The 22,031-nt window shown below is 39.2% G+C and overlaps 3 protein-coding genes across 3 annotated transcripts; 2 read left to right on the plus strand and 1 right to left on the minus strand.

The window, feature by feature from the left end:
• Nucleotides 1–285: 285 nt before the first annotated feature.
• Nucleotides 286–3,880, plus strand: LOC140941785 (adenosine receptor A3-like). Its single transcript, XM_073390798.1, has 2 exons — nt 286–408; nt 2,729–3,880. Exon 2 carries the CDS (start codon nt 2,749–2,751, stop codon nt 3,850–3,852), a length of 1,104 nt encoding a protein of 367 aa, XP_073246899.1. The 5' UTR covers nt 286–408; nt 2,729–2,748; the 3' UTR covers nt 3,853–3,880.
• A 3,094-nt stretch (nt 3,881–6,974) lies between these two features.
• LOC140941264 (probable polyglutamine synthesis accessory protein MT0602) lies at nt 6,975–10,929 on the minus strand. The gene is made up of 2 exons (XM_073390245.1): nt 10,653–10,929; nt 6,975–8,494 (listed from the first exon to the last, which is right to left on the minus strand). Exons 1-2 carry the CDS (start codon nt 10,734–10,736, stop codon nt 7,376–7,378), a joined length of 1,203 nt encoding a protein of 400 aa, XP_073246346.1. The 5' UTR covers nt 10,737–10,929; the 3' UTR covers nt 6,975–7,375.
• A 162-nt stretch (nt 10,930–11,091) lies between these two features.
• On the plus strand, nt 11,092–15,207 carry LOC140941265 (N-alpha-acetyltransferase 60-like). The gene is made up of 5 exons (XM_073390246.1): nt 11,092–11,345; nt 12,736–12,865; nt 13,178–13,274; nt 13,629–13,862; nt 14,397–15,207. Exons 1-5 carry the CDS (start codon nt 11,242–11,244, stop codon nt 14,540–14,542), a joined length of 711 nt encoding a protein of 236 aa, XP_073246347.1. The 5' UTR covers nt 11,092–11,241; the 3' UTR covers nt 14,543–15,207.
• Nucleotides 15,208–22,031: the final 6,824 nt, after the last annotated feature.

A 22,031-nucleotide genomic window follows, 5' to 3' on the forward strand; every position in this document is an offset into this window, starting at 1 on the left:
ACCAGTTTATGTGTTTCTTTGCTTTTATCCTTTCAAAGACGAACACGTAAATTGTAAAAAGGAGTGCTAAATTCAAGATTCATTTCATTATTTCGTGAAGGGTACAGATACTTGCAATTGCCGCTTAAAGAATATATGAAAAATTGCCTTGCTGAACATGTTTTAACATTGGTGACTTTTAGGCTACGGTGTTTAAATTAGCGTTTACAATTCTGAGATTGGAGGACGGAAACTGCCAAGAAATGTACAGTGTACTAATGCACGAGTTCAGAAGGTGTTTAAGAATATCATATTTATAGAGTGCTTTGCCTGAATCCAATATTTAAATTCTTTTTGAAATGAAGTTGAAGTATTTCTATTTTTTCAGATAAGTGTTGTGTTCGTCCCTGACAGCCCGCTCCGTTTGAGGTAAAATTTCAAAGCTTGTGTTGTAAATACTGTACATAACGATGTAAGGATTTTGACAATTCATTATTAATATAACATAGTTATACTAGTGGGTTATCGTTTCCCTCTTCTCGCCTTAATATGTGTCCTGCTTCTCAGTATTCCACAACAAGAAAAGGTTACTTGTGTAACTCGTAGTCATATTAATGGCAGTTTTCCCTTTTTCGCCCGCGTAATGCGAACACCTACTCAATATTCAACAACAAAGAAACAACCAACAAACATTATTCAAACACACAGTTAATAAAAACCATACTTTTCTCAATCGCCAGTAACTGAAAAACTGGTCAATGTTTTAACTTAACGGATTAAGTTGTCCAGCTGATTTCAACTTTTGTTTCATTGAAATGAGATAAACTAACATGAAAGCCAGGATTCGAGCCAGGACTTGAGCTAGGACTCGAGCCAGGACTCGAGCAAGAATTTTCCAGCCTGGAGTCCAGTTAGGACTTTTCTAATCTTTCTCTAAGCAAAAAAAAAAAAAAAAAAAATGAAAATCATTCATAAACAAATAAATAAAAGTAAAATGAAGCAACAAAAAGGACTCCTTACGTAACTCGTATAACCCTCACCCTAACCCTACCCTTACCTTAACCTAACTCTAACCGTAACTTAACCTTAAACCTAACCCTAACTCTACCTCTAACCTTACCCTAACCCTCACCCTAACCTAACCCTAACTCGGGCTTTCCTTCCAAGATTGCCATAGCCTGTTCCAAGCGTTCAGATAGTGGAGAGCGGTGCAAAGTAAAGAAAGCGATGAAAAGTAGAGGGAGACTGGGGAGAGAGGTGCGGGAACGCTTGTAAGAATTTTTAACAAAAGTGCGTTCCGGTATACCAGATCCTGGTATACCCTCTGATTGGTTGATTTTGACAGTTTTTGTCAACAGTGGAGCGTCTTCGATCACAGCGAGAAATGCGATATGGCGGTGATGACAGACTCTACGTCCCGTCCAGAATTCGAAGTCGCAACAAACACAGCGCTGAGTGACTTTCCAAACGTGGAGGCTAAACGCGAAGAGCAAAGGAACTGTTTAAAACACGTAGTCGGCAGGATAGATGTCTTCGCATTTTCACCGACTGGCTTTGGAAAAAGACTTATTTTCCAGCTTTTTCCTCGAATAAAGCGTGCGTTGGAATGAAGGCAGGATAGAATGCCATTTACGATTGTTGTGGTAACTCCGTTGATTGCCATCATGAAAGACCAAGTGGAACATTTGAACAAAATCGAAGTAGCAGCGGCAATGATGGGAGAAGATGTGGATAAAGCCGTTAAAAGTGGAAGCTGTGAAATTGTATGATCCTTCAAAATTCACCCAAAGGCGTACTGCAGTCACAAATCGTGGTTGTCTAAGGAATGGACCAAAGGACTTCAAAACAGTGTTCAAAAGGAAAGCTTGGAAAGCAGGTTGCAGCTATCGCTATTGACGAGGTCCACTCAATCACCGAATAGTAAATTTTCCCTTCGTTTGTTGGGCATTTTCATTGCTCGAGTTAACGATCTGTATTGAAACGGCTTTCTATCCAAATGAGCGATATTTGTTTGTCACTTGATTCATAATTTTTTTGTCACGTACACGCTGAAATCATGCTTTAAAGCCGTAAATAAATTACTTCTCCCGCTCTCTATTGTCTGAAAGTCTTACATTAGGTTTTTAGTACGATTATATATACATAATACTAATTTTTGATCTGAGAAATTTTGATTTATTCGTAAGAAAAATAATAAATGTATGGAGTTGTAACATCAGTCTTGATGGATAAGTGAAGACCACCTACAGCTGATGCGGTCTGAGTGGGCGGATGAGTCTATTTAAAACAAATCTAACAGGCGTTCCCTCTCTCACCTCTCCTCCTCCCTCGCTTTTATTTTTTCGCGCTCCTTTTTACTTCGCACCGTTCCCCACTATCTGAACGCCTGGAACAGGCTAAGATTGCCACGAAAACCCTCCTCTTATTAAAATAGTGCTTGTGAAAATGGCGGGAAAGTGAAAAATTGTCGAGTCCTGGCTCGATATATAGGCACCCTCAATTGAAATTCTTTATTTTTAGTTACTCAATCAGCCATTTTCTTAGGGGTTTCCATGAGAGTTGTTTAGACATTTTTTTTACACTAATATGGGTTGTACTTGAGGGACACGTCTTGTAGAGGACTTTTAAATATAAAGTTTGACAGATTACCACCAACCATGACTAAATTGTTAAAACAAATAAATAATAAATATATCCCTTTGCGTCCTTGTTACGTTCAATTCTTTGTTTCCCCCTCTTTTTTTTTCAGCTATAACTGAGTGAGCCAAGATGGATTCCGAGGATTCCAGAGCGAAGCAATTGGAAGACATGTTAAATGAACTTAAGTCAAGAAGCAAGGAAAAAGTCATTCTGGAAACAGGAGTTTTCAGGCTTATTTTGTTGTTTTTGTTTGTTGGAAACGTGTTAACACTCCTGGTTATGATACTAAACCCTCGGATGCGAACAATTCCGAACATGTTCGTAACATCACTCGTTGTTTCGGACTTATCGTTCGGTGTTTTCATGGTATGTCCCTTGGGTGTTCCTGTATCAGTGTTATCTCAATGGCCTTTTAATCACACAACCTGTCAATATCAAGGCTACATAACTATCGCCTTGAGTGTTGCATCGATTCACACAATGGCCTTAATGGCGGTGAACAGATATTTTAGAATCGTCAAACCATCGAAATACCGCCGCCACTTCACCAAAAAGAAAGCCATGGTCATGATCCTTGTGTCTTGGCTCTATTCCATATTAGTTCCGTTTCCCTACGTCCTCAGTGGGCACAAAATGATTTTTCACCCGGGCAAGTTCATCTGCTTTCTCAACATTGACACCACTGCACTGATCTCCTTCGAGACAGTTTTGGTTGGAATTCCATCTTGTATTATCTTTTACTTCTACTTTAGAATCTTCAAGACAGTTCGCAGTCACAACAATAACCTTCATCTCTCCGGTAGTGGAATTAACGCTGTAAACGTGGAGGAAGTCAAGGTGGCGCGCACGTTATTTGTGATAGTGGTGTTTTTTAATTTGTGTTGGACACCAGTTTTGGTGATCGACCTTGTGGACATAATAAGCGGGATGTGGACCTTTCCTCGTGAGGCTTACGTAGCATACAGCGTTTTGGCAACTTTAAGTGCTGCTTTGAATCCTTTTATTTACGGCGTGCTAAACAGGAATTTTCGCAGGGAATTTCTGAAGTTGCTACGCTGTAGGTACTGCCGTCCACAAGCTGTTGTAGAACCATCGTTGGTAGGAGGAACAGCCCCACGGGCTGTGCAGCCATTGCCAGATGAACGTATGGCATATCGAATTGACTTAAAATCCGATTTGTGTTTCGAGTCGCACAGAAATATTTCAACGTTATCACATCAACCGAGTGATTGATTTAGCTGTCGGTCACTTGACGTTCGTACATCATGAACATTTAACGCGTCGTATATAGGAGACAGGTCCACGCCCCCAACCCTGTTCAGTGTTAGACTCGGCGTTTGGCACCGGGGTATCTGTTTCAAATATTCTAACATCTTCTGTCCTGATATCATGTTTAGTAGTTTTACAATTTTGCATCCCTTTAGTGTCCCCGATTAGTAGGCCGGCCTGACGGCAAGCTAGAAGATTAGACACTTAGGCCCGGTTCAGACGCCGAACTTTTCATGAGCCGAACCTAATTCGAATTAAGGCCGACCCAAATTATTTAGACCGGCTGAATTGATTCAGACGCCGATCTTAATTCCAGCCGAACTAAATTCAAAAGGAGAAAAATGCTCATTTCGGTCAAACTACTTACAAAATACGTTAAAATAATTCATGCATTAGGTTCGGTACATGAAAAGTTCGGCGTCTGAATCAAAGCCGTTCCAAAGTCGCTCCAAAGGCGAAATTCCCGGCTGGGCCAGGCGAAAAGAACGGCTGAGCCGTTCCAAATTGAAACAGGCGTTCCTAATTGATTCAGACGCCGAACTTTTCATGTACTTAATTCAATGTATTAGGTTCGGCTCATGAAAAATTCGGCGTCTGAACCGGGCCTTAAATAAAGTTGTTGATTGATTGACCCTTAAGCTGAGGTGTAGCGCGTCTTTTCAAGTTCTCGTATGCACTCCTAGTGACCTTGCCACTTTAGTCACCTTTCCCAAGGTAATGAGCGTCAGGAGCAGTGCAACCAATGTGTTACACCAATCCACTTATCTTTTCTTGAAGCGTGCGTTCTTCGACGTTGGTAAACTTTGATCTTTGCGAATGCATGGGAAAACCACGTGAATTTTTTTTAAAAAAAAGTTTTAATATGTTGCGTTTTGTTCTCTTTGCTACATTTTATTTGAAGTTCAGTTGAAATGTGATATACCTAGTCATAGAATGGTTCAGATGTGTGTGGGATACTGTGAAGTATCACAACAGAGAAGACTTGAGACAATAACGAAAACACACTTGTGGTATTTTTTACGGGAAAGCATTTCTCAAGTTTTCTCTATATCGCTCGATTCTGAATTTGTTGTCACTTGAAAAACTTTCTTGAAGACTTAAAAACTTCCACTGGCTCAGTTGGCTTGCTGGTCTGCAGCGGGGAGTTCATGGGCTCTTAACCCAACCACACCATCATCAGGGTTTTTAACTCTTCCAGCTCCAAGATCAACATACAAGTTCTCCTAACTGGCCTCCATACATTTCCTTAAAAAAATTAGTTGAGAGAAATTGTTTAAAGATCAAAGCATTTTTCTTTAGTGATCATTCTGTTAATTCTCGTAACCTTTCTACTTTATTAGATATTGAAATTGTTAGGAGAAAATTGAATTCGGTCACTCTTAGGACTTAGAGTGTTAACACAAGCTGGTGCCAGTTCAGATGATTGCTTTATGGGTGGTCTCTGGTGATAAGAGGATGTTGGTCTTGTTAAGGAGAAAATGTACACTTCACAGCCTGCAATTCACCCATTTGGGACACTGCCAAGAGCAATCTGTTCCCACCTTTCTAAGGCATCTCCATTTCGTCAAACTGTCCGACAGTGAAAGAACATCGGACTGTCCACTATAAGGAAAAACGAGATGTAATTCTCCAACTGACTGCTGTTTGCATGTCCAACATGAACTGGGGCCGGAGGCATTAAAGACTAATTCGATTTCAGGCCATGCATTTTTTGTCCTGACTGTACATTAGAGAGTGCCCTTTTAAACACAACGTAAAATACTCTTTCCCGCTTTACATGCAAGTTAATATCTATACTAATTGTAGCTCTTATCCTGAGTGGAACTTGACAAATTTTCACCAGAAAAAAATGACTTGGAAATTTGTCATTTCGGTCTGTAAAAAGGCCCAAAGGGGCTAACAGATGCATTTTATGGCTGCGCAAAAAGTCTGTGATTTAGTCATATTCAAAAGAAAGTGCAATTACAGCAGTTAAAAGGGATACAAACCTCCGCCCCCCCCCCCCCCCCCCCCAACCCGGGATGTTAACATGCAATCAGGCGTTCTTTTTTTTGGGAAAGCACGCATAGTCTATTATGTTTTACTTAGACTGGTGTGGAGTATTTAACCAATTGTTCTTCGAGCCCAAATGGGCTCTGAGTCAATGGCCCATGAGGACGAAGGCCGAATGAGCTATTGACTTAGTGGCCATGAGTAAAATCTAACTAGTTGGTCAAAAATATCGAGACAAAACAATTTCAGCTACCAAAACGCGATTCAGCCGCCGATGTTTTGGTTTTCAAAGACGGCACTTTTCCCTACTAGTGAGCTATAACATATAGCCTAGTAGTAGCTCAACCAATCAGAACGCGGAATTGATAATGGACCACTAATTGGAATTTCCTAATGTTCGTTATACCTGAAACTTTGTTATATAGGGGTTCGATATATATATAGAGGTCCCACTGTACTATCACAAATTTGAAAAAGTTCCCTCAGCAGGGCTGTCACTACCAGGGAAAGCACACATCGTCTCCCAAACGAAAAGAGAAGAAGGACCTGATCGCAGGTTAATCAAATGTATATGTTGCGGATCAATTCTGCCTTAGGTTTAATAATAATAATAATAATAATAACAATAATAATAATAATAATAATAATAATAATAATAATAATAATAATAATAATAATAATAATAATAATAATGATGATGATGACGAAAATGAAAATGCCAAGCATTTTAGAGTTTTTCATTTTGCCTACATAAACTACAACATGTTCAAGCCACATGGTCACAATAAATCAAGGGTGGTAGTTTCCCACACCCAACTGAGTGATGTAGTTGTCTGAAATTCTGGCATTGCAGGCCGCATGCTATTAGAAACAGCTGTAAAAGAACAACAAGTGCTGCTTAAATCCCAGTTGGACAGGATGCTTACTAGCCTGAAACGCAGATTACCTTAAGGGTTTGTAACGCTTTCCTGCCTTAACAAGAGGAGGGGGGGGGGGGGGGGAATGCATGATGAGCCAAAAGAAAGTCTGTGTAGGAGGTTAGGAGCTTTCTTCCTTGTTATTGTAGGGTCACTATACTCAACAACTAAAATGGTTCCAATCACAGCCATTGGAAGGGCTGTGACCTATACACAAGTGATTAGGTAATTAATGGAAACCTGAATGAAACACTTATGTAGGAACAAAAATGAGTGAAGGCCTCTTCTGTAAATTAAGTGGCTTGACAAATGAATTCAGAATTTGTCAGTTTCTGGTTCACACATGTATCTCTATCAGCATCTGCATCTGTAGCTCAATTTAAGAGCATGCTTTACTTTTGTAGATGATAACAGAGCCCTAACATGCAAGCATTAGAGAAACTGCGGTTGCTACATGAAGATCTTGAAATGTTCCAGTTTGTTTTCAGGTGTCCAAAAACTGCTTCAGTTTTCTGTGGAACCTGAACACCTATTTCAATTACAGGGTCATGCCTCTGCAGTCATGCTCACCGGTGAATTCAAAACACCAAATGAAGTTCACCATCAACTCTTTCTACATCACAGCCAAACTTCCTGCACTCTTTTGACATTGTCTTCATAAGCCATTTGATTCCCTCCTCCTTGGCTCTGTTAACTCGTAAGTGCATGATCTGTGTTGGCACCATTCTCAACCCAACCAAAAGGCCGGTTGCAGGATTTATATCTGCAAAATACATCAGAGCAAGATCATCGCGATAACCCTCATGACCTGTGATTCCTTCGTAGTCATTTAAAAAGTCACCACAACCGTAAATAATAAGCTTTCCATTGTACACTTCTATGCCTTTGACATGATGAGATGAATGCCCGTGAATGACATGAACTCCAGCCTCATCAATGGCCTTGTGTGCAAACTTGACAAAAGAAGAATCAACATTCCAGCCCCAGTTTCCACCCCAGTGAACAGATAAGACAACGACATCACCTTCCTCTTTATACTGTTCAACTTGTTCCTTCAGCAAGGCTGCTGCTTTCCCAGCTTGGTAGATCTCAAGAATGTTAACACCTTCTCTGTCAGGTTTGGCTTCCCATGAATCAGGAACTCCACTTGAGAAATGACCAGATGAAAAAACCAACACCCTTGTACCACTGGTCAGCTGAAAAATGGCTGGTGCCTTTGCCTCAGTAGAATTGCGTCCTGCTCCTGTGAATTTAATCCCTGCATCATGGAGGGTATCCAGGGTCTCAATAAGACCAGGAAATCCCCAGTCTGCAACATGATTATTAGCCAGGACACAGCAGTCAATATCAGCTGACTGAATAACATTCACATTCTTGGGGTGCATGCGGTAATGGATTCCTTTCATAGGCCAAGGTGTAGCACTTGTTGTAACTGAAGTTTCTAAGTTAATTATTCTTAGATCCGGTTTCTTTTCTTTCAGTATTTGAATTGCATCTCCCCAGACATAATCCACTTGTCGTTCCCTTCTGTCGGGTATAGGTCCAGTTTGAGTTGTAGCAATAGTTACATAGTCTCTTGCATCAAGGCCATTACTCTCATACAGAATGGGATTATTGGAGTGTTCCAAGATCATGTCAATCCCTCGTCCTAACATCACGTCACCAACCATGAACAATGTGATAGTTGCAGCCATTTTCTACAAGTTAACAAGCAATCAACTAAATAATTCCTCGTAACTTGACTTGCAATTTACTAACTTTACCACATGGCAAGGACCACACAACAGCTCACGCCTTTTACCAGAGTACTGTGGGCCTAAAACAGTTCCTTAGCCCATGCTCAAAAAAAGAATACTTGAATTCCAGCTCTCACATAATTTTTGCTTGCCCGGGGCCACTTCTTGCTTGTCTTAATTAATGATTTAGATGACTTGCTTAGACCTTGCCCAGTGAATTTTAAAAGTTACTTGCTCAGCAAGAAAATCTACTTCTCCCTGACGAGGACCTTTTTTGACCCATACCCCTATTATGTTTTACTTAGACTGGTGTGAAGGAATATTCAACCAATTATTCCTCGAGCCCAAATGGGCTATTGACTCAGCGGCCATGAGTAAAATCCAACTAGTTGGTCAAAAATATCGAGACAAAACAATTTTAGCTAGCAAAACACGATTCAGGCGCCATTGTTTTGGTTTTCAAAGCCGGTGCTTTTCCCTACTAGTGGGCTCTAAAATATAGCCTAGTAGTAGCTCAACCAATCAGAATGAAGCATTGATAATAGAACACTAATTGGATTTTCCTAATGTTTGTTATACCTGAAACTTTGTTATATAGGGGTTTGATATATATAGAGGTCCCACTGTACTATCACAAAAATTTCCCTCAGGAGGGCTGTCACAACCACCCATGTATTCAAATACTGACAATTGATAGGGAGGGAATGGTAGATGGCGTCATAATGCACGGCACATGATGTCATTTGTGCATAAAATACTCTCTGACCATCACGAATTTGCGATGACACAAAACGCGTGAAAAGGATGTTTTTGCCTTGTAAAACAATATGATCTGATTGGTTTCCTTCCCACCAATCACATTATTTTAATGGCATACTGGAAGATTTTATGAGGAAATGTTCGATGTTAAAAATATGAAAACAGCTCAAACAATGCAAAATTAATAGTTGAAATTTTAAACAAATAATTGTAGTCAGATCTGATCTGATTCGCTTCAAAATCTGAAGTCCCCCAGATTATCCAGGAGAGTTGACAGAACTGTCTAAATCAAATAAATCCCTGTAAGTTGACTTGGATTTCAGGGGGATTTGAAGCTGGAAATCACTCTCAGTGACCCATCCAGGGGCCTTTGTCTTCCTTTGTCTTTATTTACCCACCCCTAGGGAAAATTCACAACTTTGCTCCGCCAATTTTACAATCTCCCTGGTTGGCCAGGGGTTCTACCCTTGGAGCAATCTGATGACAATGATGTGCATTGAACTGACATCACAGAAACAGATTTTTAAAAAGTCATTGGTACCACACACATATAGAAAGGCACACCCTTCAAGAAGATAAATATTGAATTTGCCAACCCTATTTAAGGCCTAGGCCACACGTTGAACTTTTCATGAGACAAACCAAACTTAGTGCATTAAGTTCATGAAAAGTTTGACGTTTGGCTCAGTTAAGTTTGTCTGAATGAGTCTGGATTGACCAACACGTTATATCCGTCTGCTTCAGACGGATAGGATGTCTGAAGCTCGTCTCTGGGACTGAATGTCCATCTTCACATGTGACGAACTAAACTAATAAATGAAGAATGTGTATGATAATGTAACTTTAGTCTCGTTCAGGAGAAAATTAACTTAATTTAGGTTGACCCAAAGTTGATGTTTGGTTTGTCTCATAAAAGTTTGGCGTCTGGTCTAGGCTAGACTAATCACATGCCTGTTTAGGGCTAAGTAAGTCTAAGCGGTGATGGAAGAAGAAGTAGCTTAGCCTGAGTATAAGGTGTTTCTAGGGGAAAGGGATAAGAGAGAAGCAAAAAGGGGAGACAGCCTCTCTCCTGTCCCCTAACCCCTAAGGGACGTTCCATTTTTATCCGCAACCCCCCCTTTTTTTTCAAAGAAGCCGACAAAATAAAAAAATTTGCAAAGGAGCTGACAAAAAATGAACCCCTCGGATTTCATTCATTTTTCAAAGGGCGGCGACAAATATTTGAGGGTTCGGACATATGTCATTTTTAGGGGGGAGGGGTGCGGATAAACAAATGAAGGCTATTACAAACGAGAAGTGAATCTGTGAAGAAGAGAAAAAGTGACCACGTGTGGCCAATTTTGTTTAAATTATCACTTACCATGCACTTTGGAGTAACAACTCGGCCAGCGTTTCGGTAAACATCAGCATTAGACAACTGAAACTTTGACTTTGAGGAGCCCATACAACTGGCCCTAAAACAAAAACCAGTGCGCAACCACACCGCAATGAAGGAATATTAAGCTCATGAAAACAAAGGCAATTAGTGAATTTCGTTGCAATGAACGTAAAAGATAGAAACAGCTTCTAGCATATGATTGTCGAAGCTTCATTCTTCGGAATATTCAAACCAAATAGTGGACTTATAAATGCAGAAACATTCAGCTTGCAAAAAGCGTACCTGTTAAAGACGTGAATTCTCGCAGGATTGCCTCGCAGACACCTCGCTCGAAATCTACGAAGTTTGTGACCGACCGCTCACGATTCTTCCGAAAGAAATATCGACGACTCCCGACCGACCACCCGACCACTTCTTCAACTCATTTCCAGACTTCCCAGTTGAATTTCAAGATGGCGGAAGCATCGTTTTCGTAATGGAACTGTCACCAACAAACTTCCTTGCCCAGCTTACTTCTCTCTTGATGAAGTCAAATGCTGTGTTAGTCTAACCTAAACCTGAGAAAATTTGAATGACAATCAAACTGGGGCTCATAAATGACGTCCAGGTGCGGTTTTTATGCCCAGCCGATTTGGAGGAGGTCAAACGGCTCTGTCGTGAATGGTTTCCAATCGAGTAAGTTTATACAGAAAGAGAGGTTTAGTTTCTAAAGGGAGTAGCAGTTAAACTTTTTTACCAAACCTATTCAAAAATTTAGCATTCAAGAGAGCTGAAGCTCTTTTAAATGCAATTTTTGTTTTAAAAAAGGACGCGAATAGACTTGATCGGGCTTGATACGTTCTTGTTGTCGTCATGTCAAACTTTAGTAAAGCCGTAGCGTTCGTTTATTACCTGATTGCCGCGCCTTGGTAGACCAGGTGCAAAAACATATGTAGTTTTGTAGAAAATAAAAAAGGTTTAAAAAAAATGAACAACACTGTATTACTCAACGTAACAGTTTACTAAGTTAAAACATACATAACACGCATTCAAAACAGCTGAAAATAGTCGCTAAGGACTTTGAGTGACAGTAGGAGAACTTGAAACTTTGCCCTGTGAAGCATGCCAGATGAAAAATGCGTATGACTTGAGTTATGTTATTGAACCAAAAACATTCCTAGATATTTTAATATTTACAGCTATGTTATGTGATTTTTCCCTCTTGTAGAAAGTACCCAGTTTTTGTAAACAAAAGAGGCATCAAAATACAGAAATTGAGTGCTTAAGCCTTGTTCAAAAGCCTTTACAAAAGTGTTTTGCCTGTTATTGTTCGGCATGTACTTTTCTCTATCAATTGCTACAATAAGAGTTTGTAAATTTTCCCCAGGTTTTGAATTCAGGGCTTTGTTGATTTAACCTGGCTACATAGCGTGTGAGTCAGCAGGATCACAAACCCTAGATTTGTTTTTATTCATGCATTGAGCAGCTCAGCCTGTGCTTTAGTACATTCCATTTCACCATTGCTTTTCTTTTATACATCACAGGTGATGTCAAAATGTGGTACGAACGAAAAATTGAAGATGTAGATGAGCCACAGGCAAATGTTTCACTGATATCCTTACCACATTTTCATGACTTCTATGATCTACATTTATATCAAAAAATGGAATCTATTTGTTGTATATTATATGTGCAATGAACAGAGGATGGTGAAGCTTGCCCAGTAGCTCTAAAGATTTGATCCAGTGTAGTTATTTTTCTATTTGCCAAGAACTCTTTTCATTTTGGTTTCTTCTTTTTCTTGCTTGCAAACAACTTCTACACAACTTTTGTTTTGGGCCTTTACTTGCTCATTGTGGAATATTTTTGCAAAATGTAAAAAAAATTTCTATGTTGGACAAAGCGAAGAGAACCATTTTTCTGCAAAATCCAATTGTCTACTCTAAAAGACCATCTGGAAACAACCAATCACAGTGTACAATTAAAGCACTCAGTATTTTGTATAAAACAAACTCATCAAAATTGAAGAGGTTACTTAAAAAGTTTTTTCAATGCTGATAGCATTATTTTTCTGTATGTTTTGCAGATACCCTGATGTCTGGTATGATGAGATAACATCAAGTTCCCGGTTTTTTTCCCTAGCAGCTACTCTAAACAAGAGCATCATTGGTCTTCTTGTAGCAGAAGTCAAAACAAAGTCTCTCTGTAATAAAGAGGTAACAAAATTGTTTATCCAGAGGTGATAAACGTACACCTGTTTAAAATAATGTACTGTAAAAAATGTTTTCTTAAATACATGTAGCTTTTACATTATACTGGTGGCAGGCTGATTTAGCAAACAGAACAGGAACATCAATTGATGTCGGGAAAGCGTGCAAAAAGGACTGAACACGACTTCTGGTGCCCAGTTTTGCCACTCTGCCATTGGTCAAGCCTGTTGTTTGATTTGCGCGTGCTGTCGTCAACTGACTTTCCTGTTCTGTTGCTAAATCAGCCTTGTCATGTGCAAAACTGTTTATGTCTTGCAGGACAGTGGCATTCTTTCCTTCACATTTAGTGATGACACCCTTGTGGCATATATTTTAAGTATTGGTGTGGTTAAAGTTTATAGAAGACATGGAATAGGTCAGTAATAAGTTGTAGGAAAAGGTGGATTTGTTATCAGGATAAATAACATACAGATGGTGGCATTGCAACCACTGATGTTTTTAGAGTGAGTCCTACGTTGTATAAGAGTAGGGGCCTGCCTGTTGGAGGAAATGGAATGTTGTGTTTCAATTTTATCCTTGGTAAAAATTTCTTTTCCTTTATTTTTTGTGGATTGTGATGACTGATGATGTGTGTTAAAATAATCCTGTATTATTTTCTTAAAATAATAGCTAGTCTACTGCTATCCAAATTGTCTAAAACATGACTTCTCTTGTCATTCGTTTCTATATCCTTTAATGTTTTATTTTTGTTATTTTTTTATTATTTCAGGGTCTCTACTTTTAGACAGTTTACTCTCTTATCTCACCACACCAGAGAGACAAAACTGTAAAGCTGTGTATCTTCATGTTTTAACCACAAACTCAGCTGCAATGCAGTTCTATGAAAGAAAACATTTCAGCCAGTTCCGCTACCTTCCCTTGTATTATGCCATCAATGGAACCCACAAGGATGGCTTCTCCTATGTTCTCTACATTAATGGTGGAGAGCCACCATGGACACTTGCATATCCTTTCAAATCTTCTGCTTTATTTTGGGTTAGGTTCTCGTAAGGGCGGTTGGATTTTCTTAGTACTATTGGAAAATGGAAGAAAAGCTTTGGCAAGGCATTTCTCATCCAGTAAGAGTAAAGTAGCAAGTGAGGCCGAGTAAAGAAAAAATTCCGACAAGCTAATGACTTGGCCTTGAAACAGCAACATAAGGCATATAAAATGGTGAGAAATGACAGCAACATGGGTATTGAAATAAGTAGGATGATTTAGCAACAGAACGGGAATATCAGTTGACGACAGGAAAGCACTCAGAAAGGACTAAATGCGACCTCCAGTGCCCAATTTGCTGCTCTGCCATTGGTCAAGCCAGTTGTTTGATTTGCGTGTGCCATCTTCAACTGACGTTCCCGGTCTGTTGCTAAATCAGCCTATTATTAAACTAGGGACCTTTATGTTTGTATCCCCCCTGCCCTCCCTCTAGGGCCTTGTAAGTACCTTTGCTAGTAATTTTTTGTCTCATCAGAAGTTTTATCCTTAATTTAAATCACTGATGCATTGAAGTTTATTGGAGGAAAATTGTCCCAGCTGCGACCGTGCAAGCTACCATTATATTTGATGAGTTGGTGCTATCACTGGTTACTGTGGGTCACTCCTATCCAGGCAATGAGAGACTCGTGTGTCCGTACAATGTAGTATTGCCTCAATATTAGCACTTATCTGGTTTTGTTTTGCTTGACCTTTAGCAACGTTTAGTATAAACACTGTCGTATTGTGAGGAGCATGGTAATCTTTACACTAGGTAACTCTCAGGCTTCTTTAACTTTGCATCTAATTTAAGTCAGGAAGTTGAAAGTTTCAGGTGACTTAAAAACGATCCTTGAGAGCAACTCATATCAACTAGTGGTTTCTGATTTCTTGAGCTGCTGAGCAAACTGAATACCGGTATGTCAGTCACGCATACGTGTATTATTAATCATGTGGGAAAGTAAATTAAGTGAATGCTATGTCCAAAAAAAATCTTTGCTTGTGTGTGAACCATTTAGTCAGAAAAATGTACTTGACTTGAAATGTTTCTCGCAACTTGTCAGTCAAAGCAGTCATTTTTAAGATGAAGTTTTAGTATTTTTCCCAAATTTTGACCAAAACCCATCACTGCTGTACACACTGTTTAAAGGGCGGCACCTTCCACCAGTGTGTATTGCGGTCGTGCACTTCATCAAAATCATTTGTTGTAATACAGAACATTCTGATTGTGTTGAAAATCGGATTGTATCTTCACAACCTAAGGCAATAGCAGGCAGTGATACCCTTCTTAAAGAAACATAGATACAATCTTGTTATCAAACACAGAAATCATGTTCGTGATTTCTGTATTACAGCAAATGATTTTGGTGAAGTGCACAACTGCAATGCACACTGGTTGAAGGTGCCACTCTAAGATAGCTTTAAAGTCCTGGCCCTGGTTGTTCAAACGTTGCATAGCACTATCCACCGGATAAATCACTATCCAGCAGATAAGTATTACGGAAATCAATTACGCTATCCACTGGATAGTGATTTATCCGGTGAATAGCGCTATTCGACGTTTGAACAACCAGGGCCTGGTTGATAGTGGAGTTCTCCTTATGACTGGGCTGCTCTGGACCGCCAGTTCTGGGAAATGGTAAGTGCCCCGACGATCTAGTGTAAAGACTATGCATCAAAAGAAAATTGAATGGTTCCAGGAACACCCAACCCATTGGAGGGTCATTGGAATTTCCAAGGGAGGGGAAGGTCTTTAAAGGGGCTTTGTGACCGCTGTCTAGTCAATTTTGTTTATGATGACAAAGTTTTATGCGTCTTTATTTGCTGTGAAACTTGAGAAATTACTTGTGAATGACAAAATCAGAGCTTCATGTTAAACAAATATATCTCCAAAGCATTATTTCAAAGGTTACAAACAACAAAAATGAACTTTGAAAAACTGCTAGGCTAACATAAGTTTTCAAATCTCACAATAATTGCAATCCATCTTAATCTTCTCCTAGTTAGTCCAAGTGTGCCTCCTTTTGTATTTGCCGTTATTTTTTATACCTTCGTTTCATATTTTGAGTAGTTATTTTTATGTCCCTTTGTTTGATTTTTTGATCAATCTCATTACACAGCTCCTTTAAGGCCAAAATTTTCAAAAGAACATATGAGCTGTAACTGGAAAACAAAGTGGGTTGGAGGAAGGGAGGGGGCCCTAACCACAAACCCTCCTTGGGGGGGTGGGGGGGGGGTAAAGATGTTCTCTGGAAGAACATGTCTAGTGATTTCCAAATTTGTGAATTAACATTTGAAGCTCCAATAGTGCCCAGCATCTTTTTTCTCCTTTCTTCCTTTCTTCCTCAATTTATTTGTTCTGTTTTGAGTTGTCCTGTACAAATACATTTTGTAGAATTGACTGGTGAGCAAACTACATTTTTTACCACTTGAAAAACATTTTGTGGGAGAAAAATAGAAACTGATTCACAATAAGGTTATGGTAATCAATATAACATTATTTTAAGTAGAAATCATTATGACATTATGTCAAAGGTTTTCTGTAAAATGACCCACTCTTAAATCGCTTTTAATATGATACTATTTTAAAGGATAGAGTTAACTTAATTCCATTAGTTAGCCATTTACTTGTACATCTAGGTTTTGAAGCATTTCTTTTTTATTGCTGTCCTGTAACAAGGTATCGAAATGGCCAGCATCCTGCACCTCGAAAGTGTTCTTTTCTTTTCCTTTTTTTTTTTTTTCCAACAAAATTGGAACACAGCCATTAATTTAGTTATCTTTGTTAAAAGTGTTAGAAAAATACTCTCCAACTTTGAGTAAGTCTTTGTGTGATAACAGGAATAATATTCTGGCTGTTAGAGCAAGTATTTAAACCAAAACAGAACTGTATTTATCTAATTTGGTCTCTTATTTTTTATCATGATTACTTTTGTAACTAATAACAAAATGTCATCAGTCTTGTACAAAATTGAACTCTGTGGCTTTCAAGTTGTAAACCTATGGAAAAAATAAATATGTGTACATGCTAGTCTGAAATGTCATCTGTCTCTTCACCCTATCGCCCCACCCCCCAACAGACACCTGTTGCGGGGTAGGGCTGAGAGACAGATGACATTTCAGACTACTTACATGCTTGCAATTTTCATTATTTTGGATTGACACTTGTTGATTTACACCATAAAGAGGAAAATTTATGCAACATAATTAATAATATTTATAAGCAGTACCCTTTTGTTATTGGTCAATCTTGCTTAGCAATAGCCCTTATGCATGTTTACACCAGAAGAGGAAGTGTTTCACCACCAAGCCTTGTTTTGAAATTGTAAAGTTGCTAAGTTTTGCATAAATGAAATCCCAAGGCAGTGGAGTTGAAGGGAATACGGTAAAATTCCAAAAATAAGCCCTGGGGCTTATATTTTTCAAAAGCCCTTTTCAAGGGACTTATTTTTGGAGGGGCTTATTCTACAGAGGGAAATTTGCGTTTCACAATCGATTGGGCTAGCCTTATAGTTGGAAGTAAGTTTACCGTTTTCGCTTTGTTTTCATTTGTATTTAAGGGCAATTTTCCAAGTACAAGCCCCCAGGGGGCTTATGTTTGGACTGGTTTGAAGGGCTCATATTTGGAGGGGCTTATTTTTGGAATTTTACGGCACCCATACACAAAGAATGCAAATGCGAAGAATATTACTCATAAACGAGGCTTGGTGATGAAATTTGTTCGTCTGATGCAATCATGCATAATGGCCATTATGTAGCGCAAATTGATCTGGAGGTTATATAAAGAGCCAAATATGGGCAGTTTATTACGAGAGGGTAACTCCCATAAAAATGACAGGGGTGCTTGTGAGAAATTTTCAAAAATGGCGTTGTGGGCATGGCTCAGTTTATTTCTCACCCAAGTAAAGGGGTGCCAATGTAGTTTGCACTTAAAATTTTAAACAGTGATATAGACAATAAGTTGAGTAACAAATTAATAGTTCTCATCATATTTCTGATTGATACACTATAAGTAACTTGACCCATGAAATAGGTAGTAGAATACTATGCACTATTATGCACTAATTCCATAGACCTTTTTCAGAATGGGAATATTGGTCCTGGGTGATATGCTTGCACCCCTGACATTTTTTTAGGGAAGTATCGCTGGGCTATCATTTGCCATTTGCACATCGCTGATAATGCCACCTAGTTTGCCTTGTATGAGCATTGTCTTTATTTCTCTTGGGACCACTTTAATTACCAAGAGAAAAAAAGAAAGGTTATGCAAAGGGAGGGGCAAACAAGGTGTATTATGGAAGATGTGCAAATGGTGAATGCCCTTTTCAAAAAAAAAAAAAAAGATTTCTTGTTTTGAAAGTCATTTTTTAACACGATCAAGATTTCAGCACTTCAAAAAAAAAAAAAAAAAAAAAGAAGAGTAATGAAATGTCAATTTCACAGCCTGTAACATTTAACTTACAATCAGAGATAATAATTATTCAAGCACGGCTGGCTTTTGTAAGATTATGAAATTTGTGTATAATGATTAATTTAAGCAATAAAATAGCCATTTGGAGCTGTATGGATTTACTGTAATGACCTGTAATGTTTCAAACAATGTAAAATGTCAGTAGCCTCCCACGCAGATTTTGTTAGGGCCTCGACACGCGTTCATGAGAGACTTTGTAAAATGTTGACGATTTCTGTCAGCTCAAACTTTGGGGGTATTGACCCTGAAAAACCCTCTCGAGCCACCTTAAGGTGGATTTTCACGGTCGCGTAATTTTTGAAGTGCATAGTCGCACGTGAATTTTACGCGCGTAAATAAAACAGAAACAATGTATGGAAGGTTGCGCGTAAATGCATGGTTGAAGCTCAGTGACAGTAGAAATCCACCCTTTACGACACTTAACGATGGTTGTATTTACTGGGCAAAATATCAAACTTTTTGTTGGTCTGCTTGCGTGGGCTACGTGGCATGTAAGTTCAAGTTTATTAAACACTTAAGACACATTTAACCATTGATCCTTGCCCGCAAAATAGCCTAGCTAATCGAGGCGGGAAGGAAAAGTAAAAAATCTACAATAACAGGGGTGAAACATAACATTATTATAAGATTATTTCAAACCAACGTGAACGCTCACATGAAACCGTTCCAGGGGCTGGTCCAGGGTTTTTTTTAGGAGGGGGTGCACTCGTCTCTTGCTCTACTTCAACACCAATAAACCACATAGTGTTTTTTTTTGCAGAATACCAGTTGTATTAGAAAACCGCAGGTCATCTCAGGAGGAGGGGGGGGGGGGGTGCGCACCCCCTGCACCCTCCCCCTAGATCCGTCCCTGCGTTCACTCGGTCAGAGCGCATGTCCATTTGGGAGACAAAGCACACCAGAAGAGCTTGTGATTTTGCATATTTTTCGAGTGTTTTACCAGCAACTCAAGTATTAGTACAGTGGAAAACCACTCACGTACGCATTCGGGGGACTTCCACTGAAATTTCCACTAAGAATGAATGGAAAGCACAGAACTCAATCTGATCAAGCGCGTTTTTTGACATAAAATATTCTGGGCCGTTCTTACGAAAAACCAAGGAAACAAATAGGCTCAAGTATAATTTATGTACTTAAAAAAAAATCCGCATCAAAAAAAGCCAGTATGCACACCATAGCTGGACACGTAAACCACCACAAAGTAAAATTAGTCCTGACCAGCAAGGGCACCAAACGCATGTTACTATCTCTCTTCTCTAGTCTCTTTTGTCGTTGCTTTTGTGTTGTTATAGTTCACTTGTCTTGGTTTAAAAAGCTAAGATTTGTATAAGTTTAAGTTTAATCATGCTTTTTACCACTGTACAAAGATATACTACAACTAATAATAACAACCATCATCATAAAAACTATACATAAAAGTACAGTAAAGGAAAGCAATAGGGGGAAACTGAGTTCCCACGTAGAAACTGCTCTCCAAAACTAAAAGATAGTACATTTAAACATAAGAATGTCTAATATATAACTGTACGTTATGTAAGCAACAAAAAAAACTAGAGGAACTACTAAGATAATTTAACAAAATGTCGACATTATTCTTACGTCTGATGTTAGTTTATCTCTTTCGTGCCCACCATTTCGTCAACAGCCGCAAATGTGGTTACAATTTTTGAATGGGGCGCGGATGAAGCAATTTTTGATTGGAATAATAATTTCTTACTGCACGTCTCTATGTTGAGAGAACAAAGGTTGTTTATCACATTATAGACATGTGCGGAAAATTAGCATTTCAAATAAATTCTTGCCAGTCGGAAAATCCTGATATTTTGATGGGAGAGGAAAAACTTGCTAAGTCGTGAAAACTTGCTTCTGTAAAGGAAACCTGACGAGTGTTTGCTCTACAGAAAAAAAATAAAGATATCTCATTTTCAGGAGTATGCGGTTTTAATGCAGCTTAACGACAAAGCTGTTCCCAGGTTCAAAAATAAGAAGAGTGAAAGGTGAAGACATTTATACGAAAGCTAGTGACCACTATTAGCCCACCTGACACAGTCTAGTGGTTCCTTTTAAATTTCTTTTCGTCGGATGGCGAGTTTTCGCTGTCAACGTGCCTTGTGCTTCTTGGGCTTAGAATGAAGTTTGTCCTAATGAGGTATAGTCTCTTTTTAACCAATCAAAAACAAGCAATGCACGTGAACATTAATGCATCCTTTTCTTTTATGATAAGTGTCAAGCATGCGCTTGCACATCGATGTAGCTTTTTACTGAAAAACCTACATCAGCTTCGCGGTCGGCACTGACTCGACTTGTAAAAAAGGTTTTTGTGGGAGAATCTAAAAAAGGATTTGTGATTTCAGATGATGATTCCTCACTACCAGCCTTGTACCCAGGCCAGTTCGCGCTGTCCGAGTTACCAGAGGAGGCTTGGAACCGAGTGCGATAGAGCGAATTTTCCCCACAAGCTTGACAGGTGACGTCCTATCCGAAATGGCCGAGGACGATTGAGAACGAGGCTGCTCAATACCAGAAAAAACGAAAATGAGCCGAAAAAGGATCATGACAACGGCATGTCCTCGTGCTCCTCGAGTTGAAAAAGCAGACTCTGGTGGGACTGAGAAAAACAACAAACTGATCCTTGGCGGCGAAGACAAGAAGGAAAAGCAACATAAACTACGTATGAAAGTACGAAATGTATGTATTTCAATCATCCACGTTGCCATGGAAACGATCTAATTCTTACGTTTAACCTAATAAAGGTGAATAAAGGTAATGTCATGTATGTATTTTGTGCACGCCAAATTTGAGCTTTATACCTGCAACGAGTCTTAAATTACACCCCAATGAATGACAACGATTCGCAACTTATCCAACTATGTCAAAAGAACTTAAAAGAGTTCTCTTGACTGTGTTCAGCCACCTTGACAAACGTTCTTCAGAAATGGCAAAAATGAGACATTTATAGTGCGTTAATAAGGGGAAAGGACTCAGCTGAGCATACATAAGAGGCGTCTTGAGTGATACGGTGCGCCCTTATTTAAGACGCGTCTTGAGTACTAAAAACGTCTTATTTTTCTGTCCCGAGTCTCTGTTGCCTCAACAAAAGGCTGTATTCGCAGGCTTATTTTTTTAATGGCTGATTAATTCTTCACCTATGCCATATTGGCCAGGCCCAAAAAAGCCTTTCTTTGATCCCGCTATTAGTCAATTGCTTGCAGATCGATTTAGACACTCAAAGAGACACTCCGTGGGCTGTAAATATCGCAAACCTTTTTATTGTACTCTATCAGTGCCTGTGCAAGAGCAAAATATATTTACAAAGTATTTCGTGAATTGTGTTGCCTTAGCGAAATTTCTTTAGGTACACGAAAACCACTATTCTCTGACTTCTGTTATCTTAGAGAATCGAGGTAATTACAAGTATCAGAAAAAGAAAACTTTAAAGTACAAAATTATATTAAAGATTAGACTAGAAACGGTGTTCGACTAATTTTCTCGCTGAAAACCACTGGCCAGAGTAACAGCAGCTAAATAATCATCGGCCGAGTAGCGATTCTTCAAGCAGGAAATCTGGAACGGTTTCTCGTAACTGCTCGAGGATGGGACACTGGTCAGGAAGGACGGGCTCACTGAAGCTGATACAGGCGGGCCAAGCATTGCGGTGTCAGTTTGTGGATCCTGTGAAGCGACTGG

This window comes from Porites lutea, chromosome 6 (assembly GCF_958299795.1).
Source record: "Porites lutea chromosome 6, jaPorLute2.1, whole genome shotgun sequence".
NCBI lineage: Eukaryota > Metazoa > Cnidaria > Anthozoa > Scleractinia > Poritidae > Porites > Porites lutea.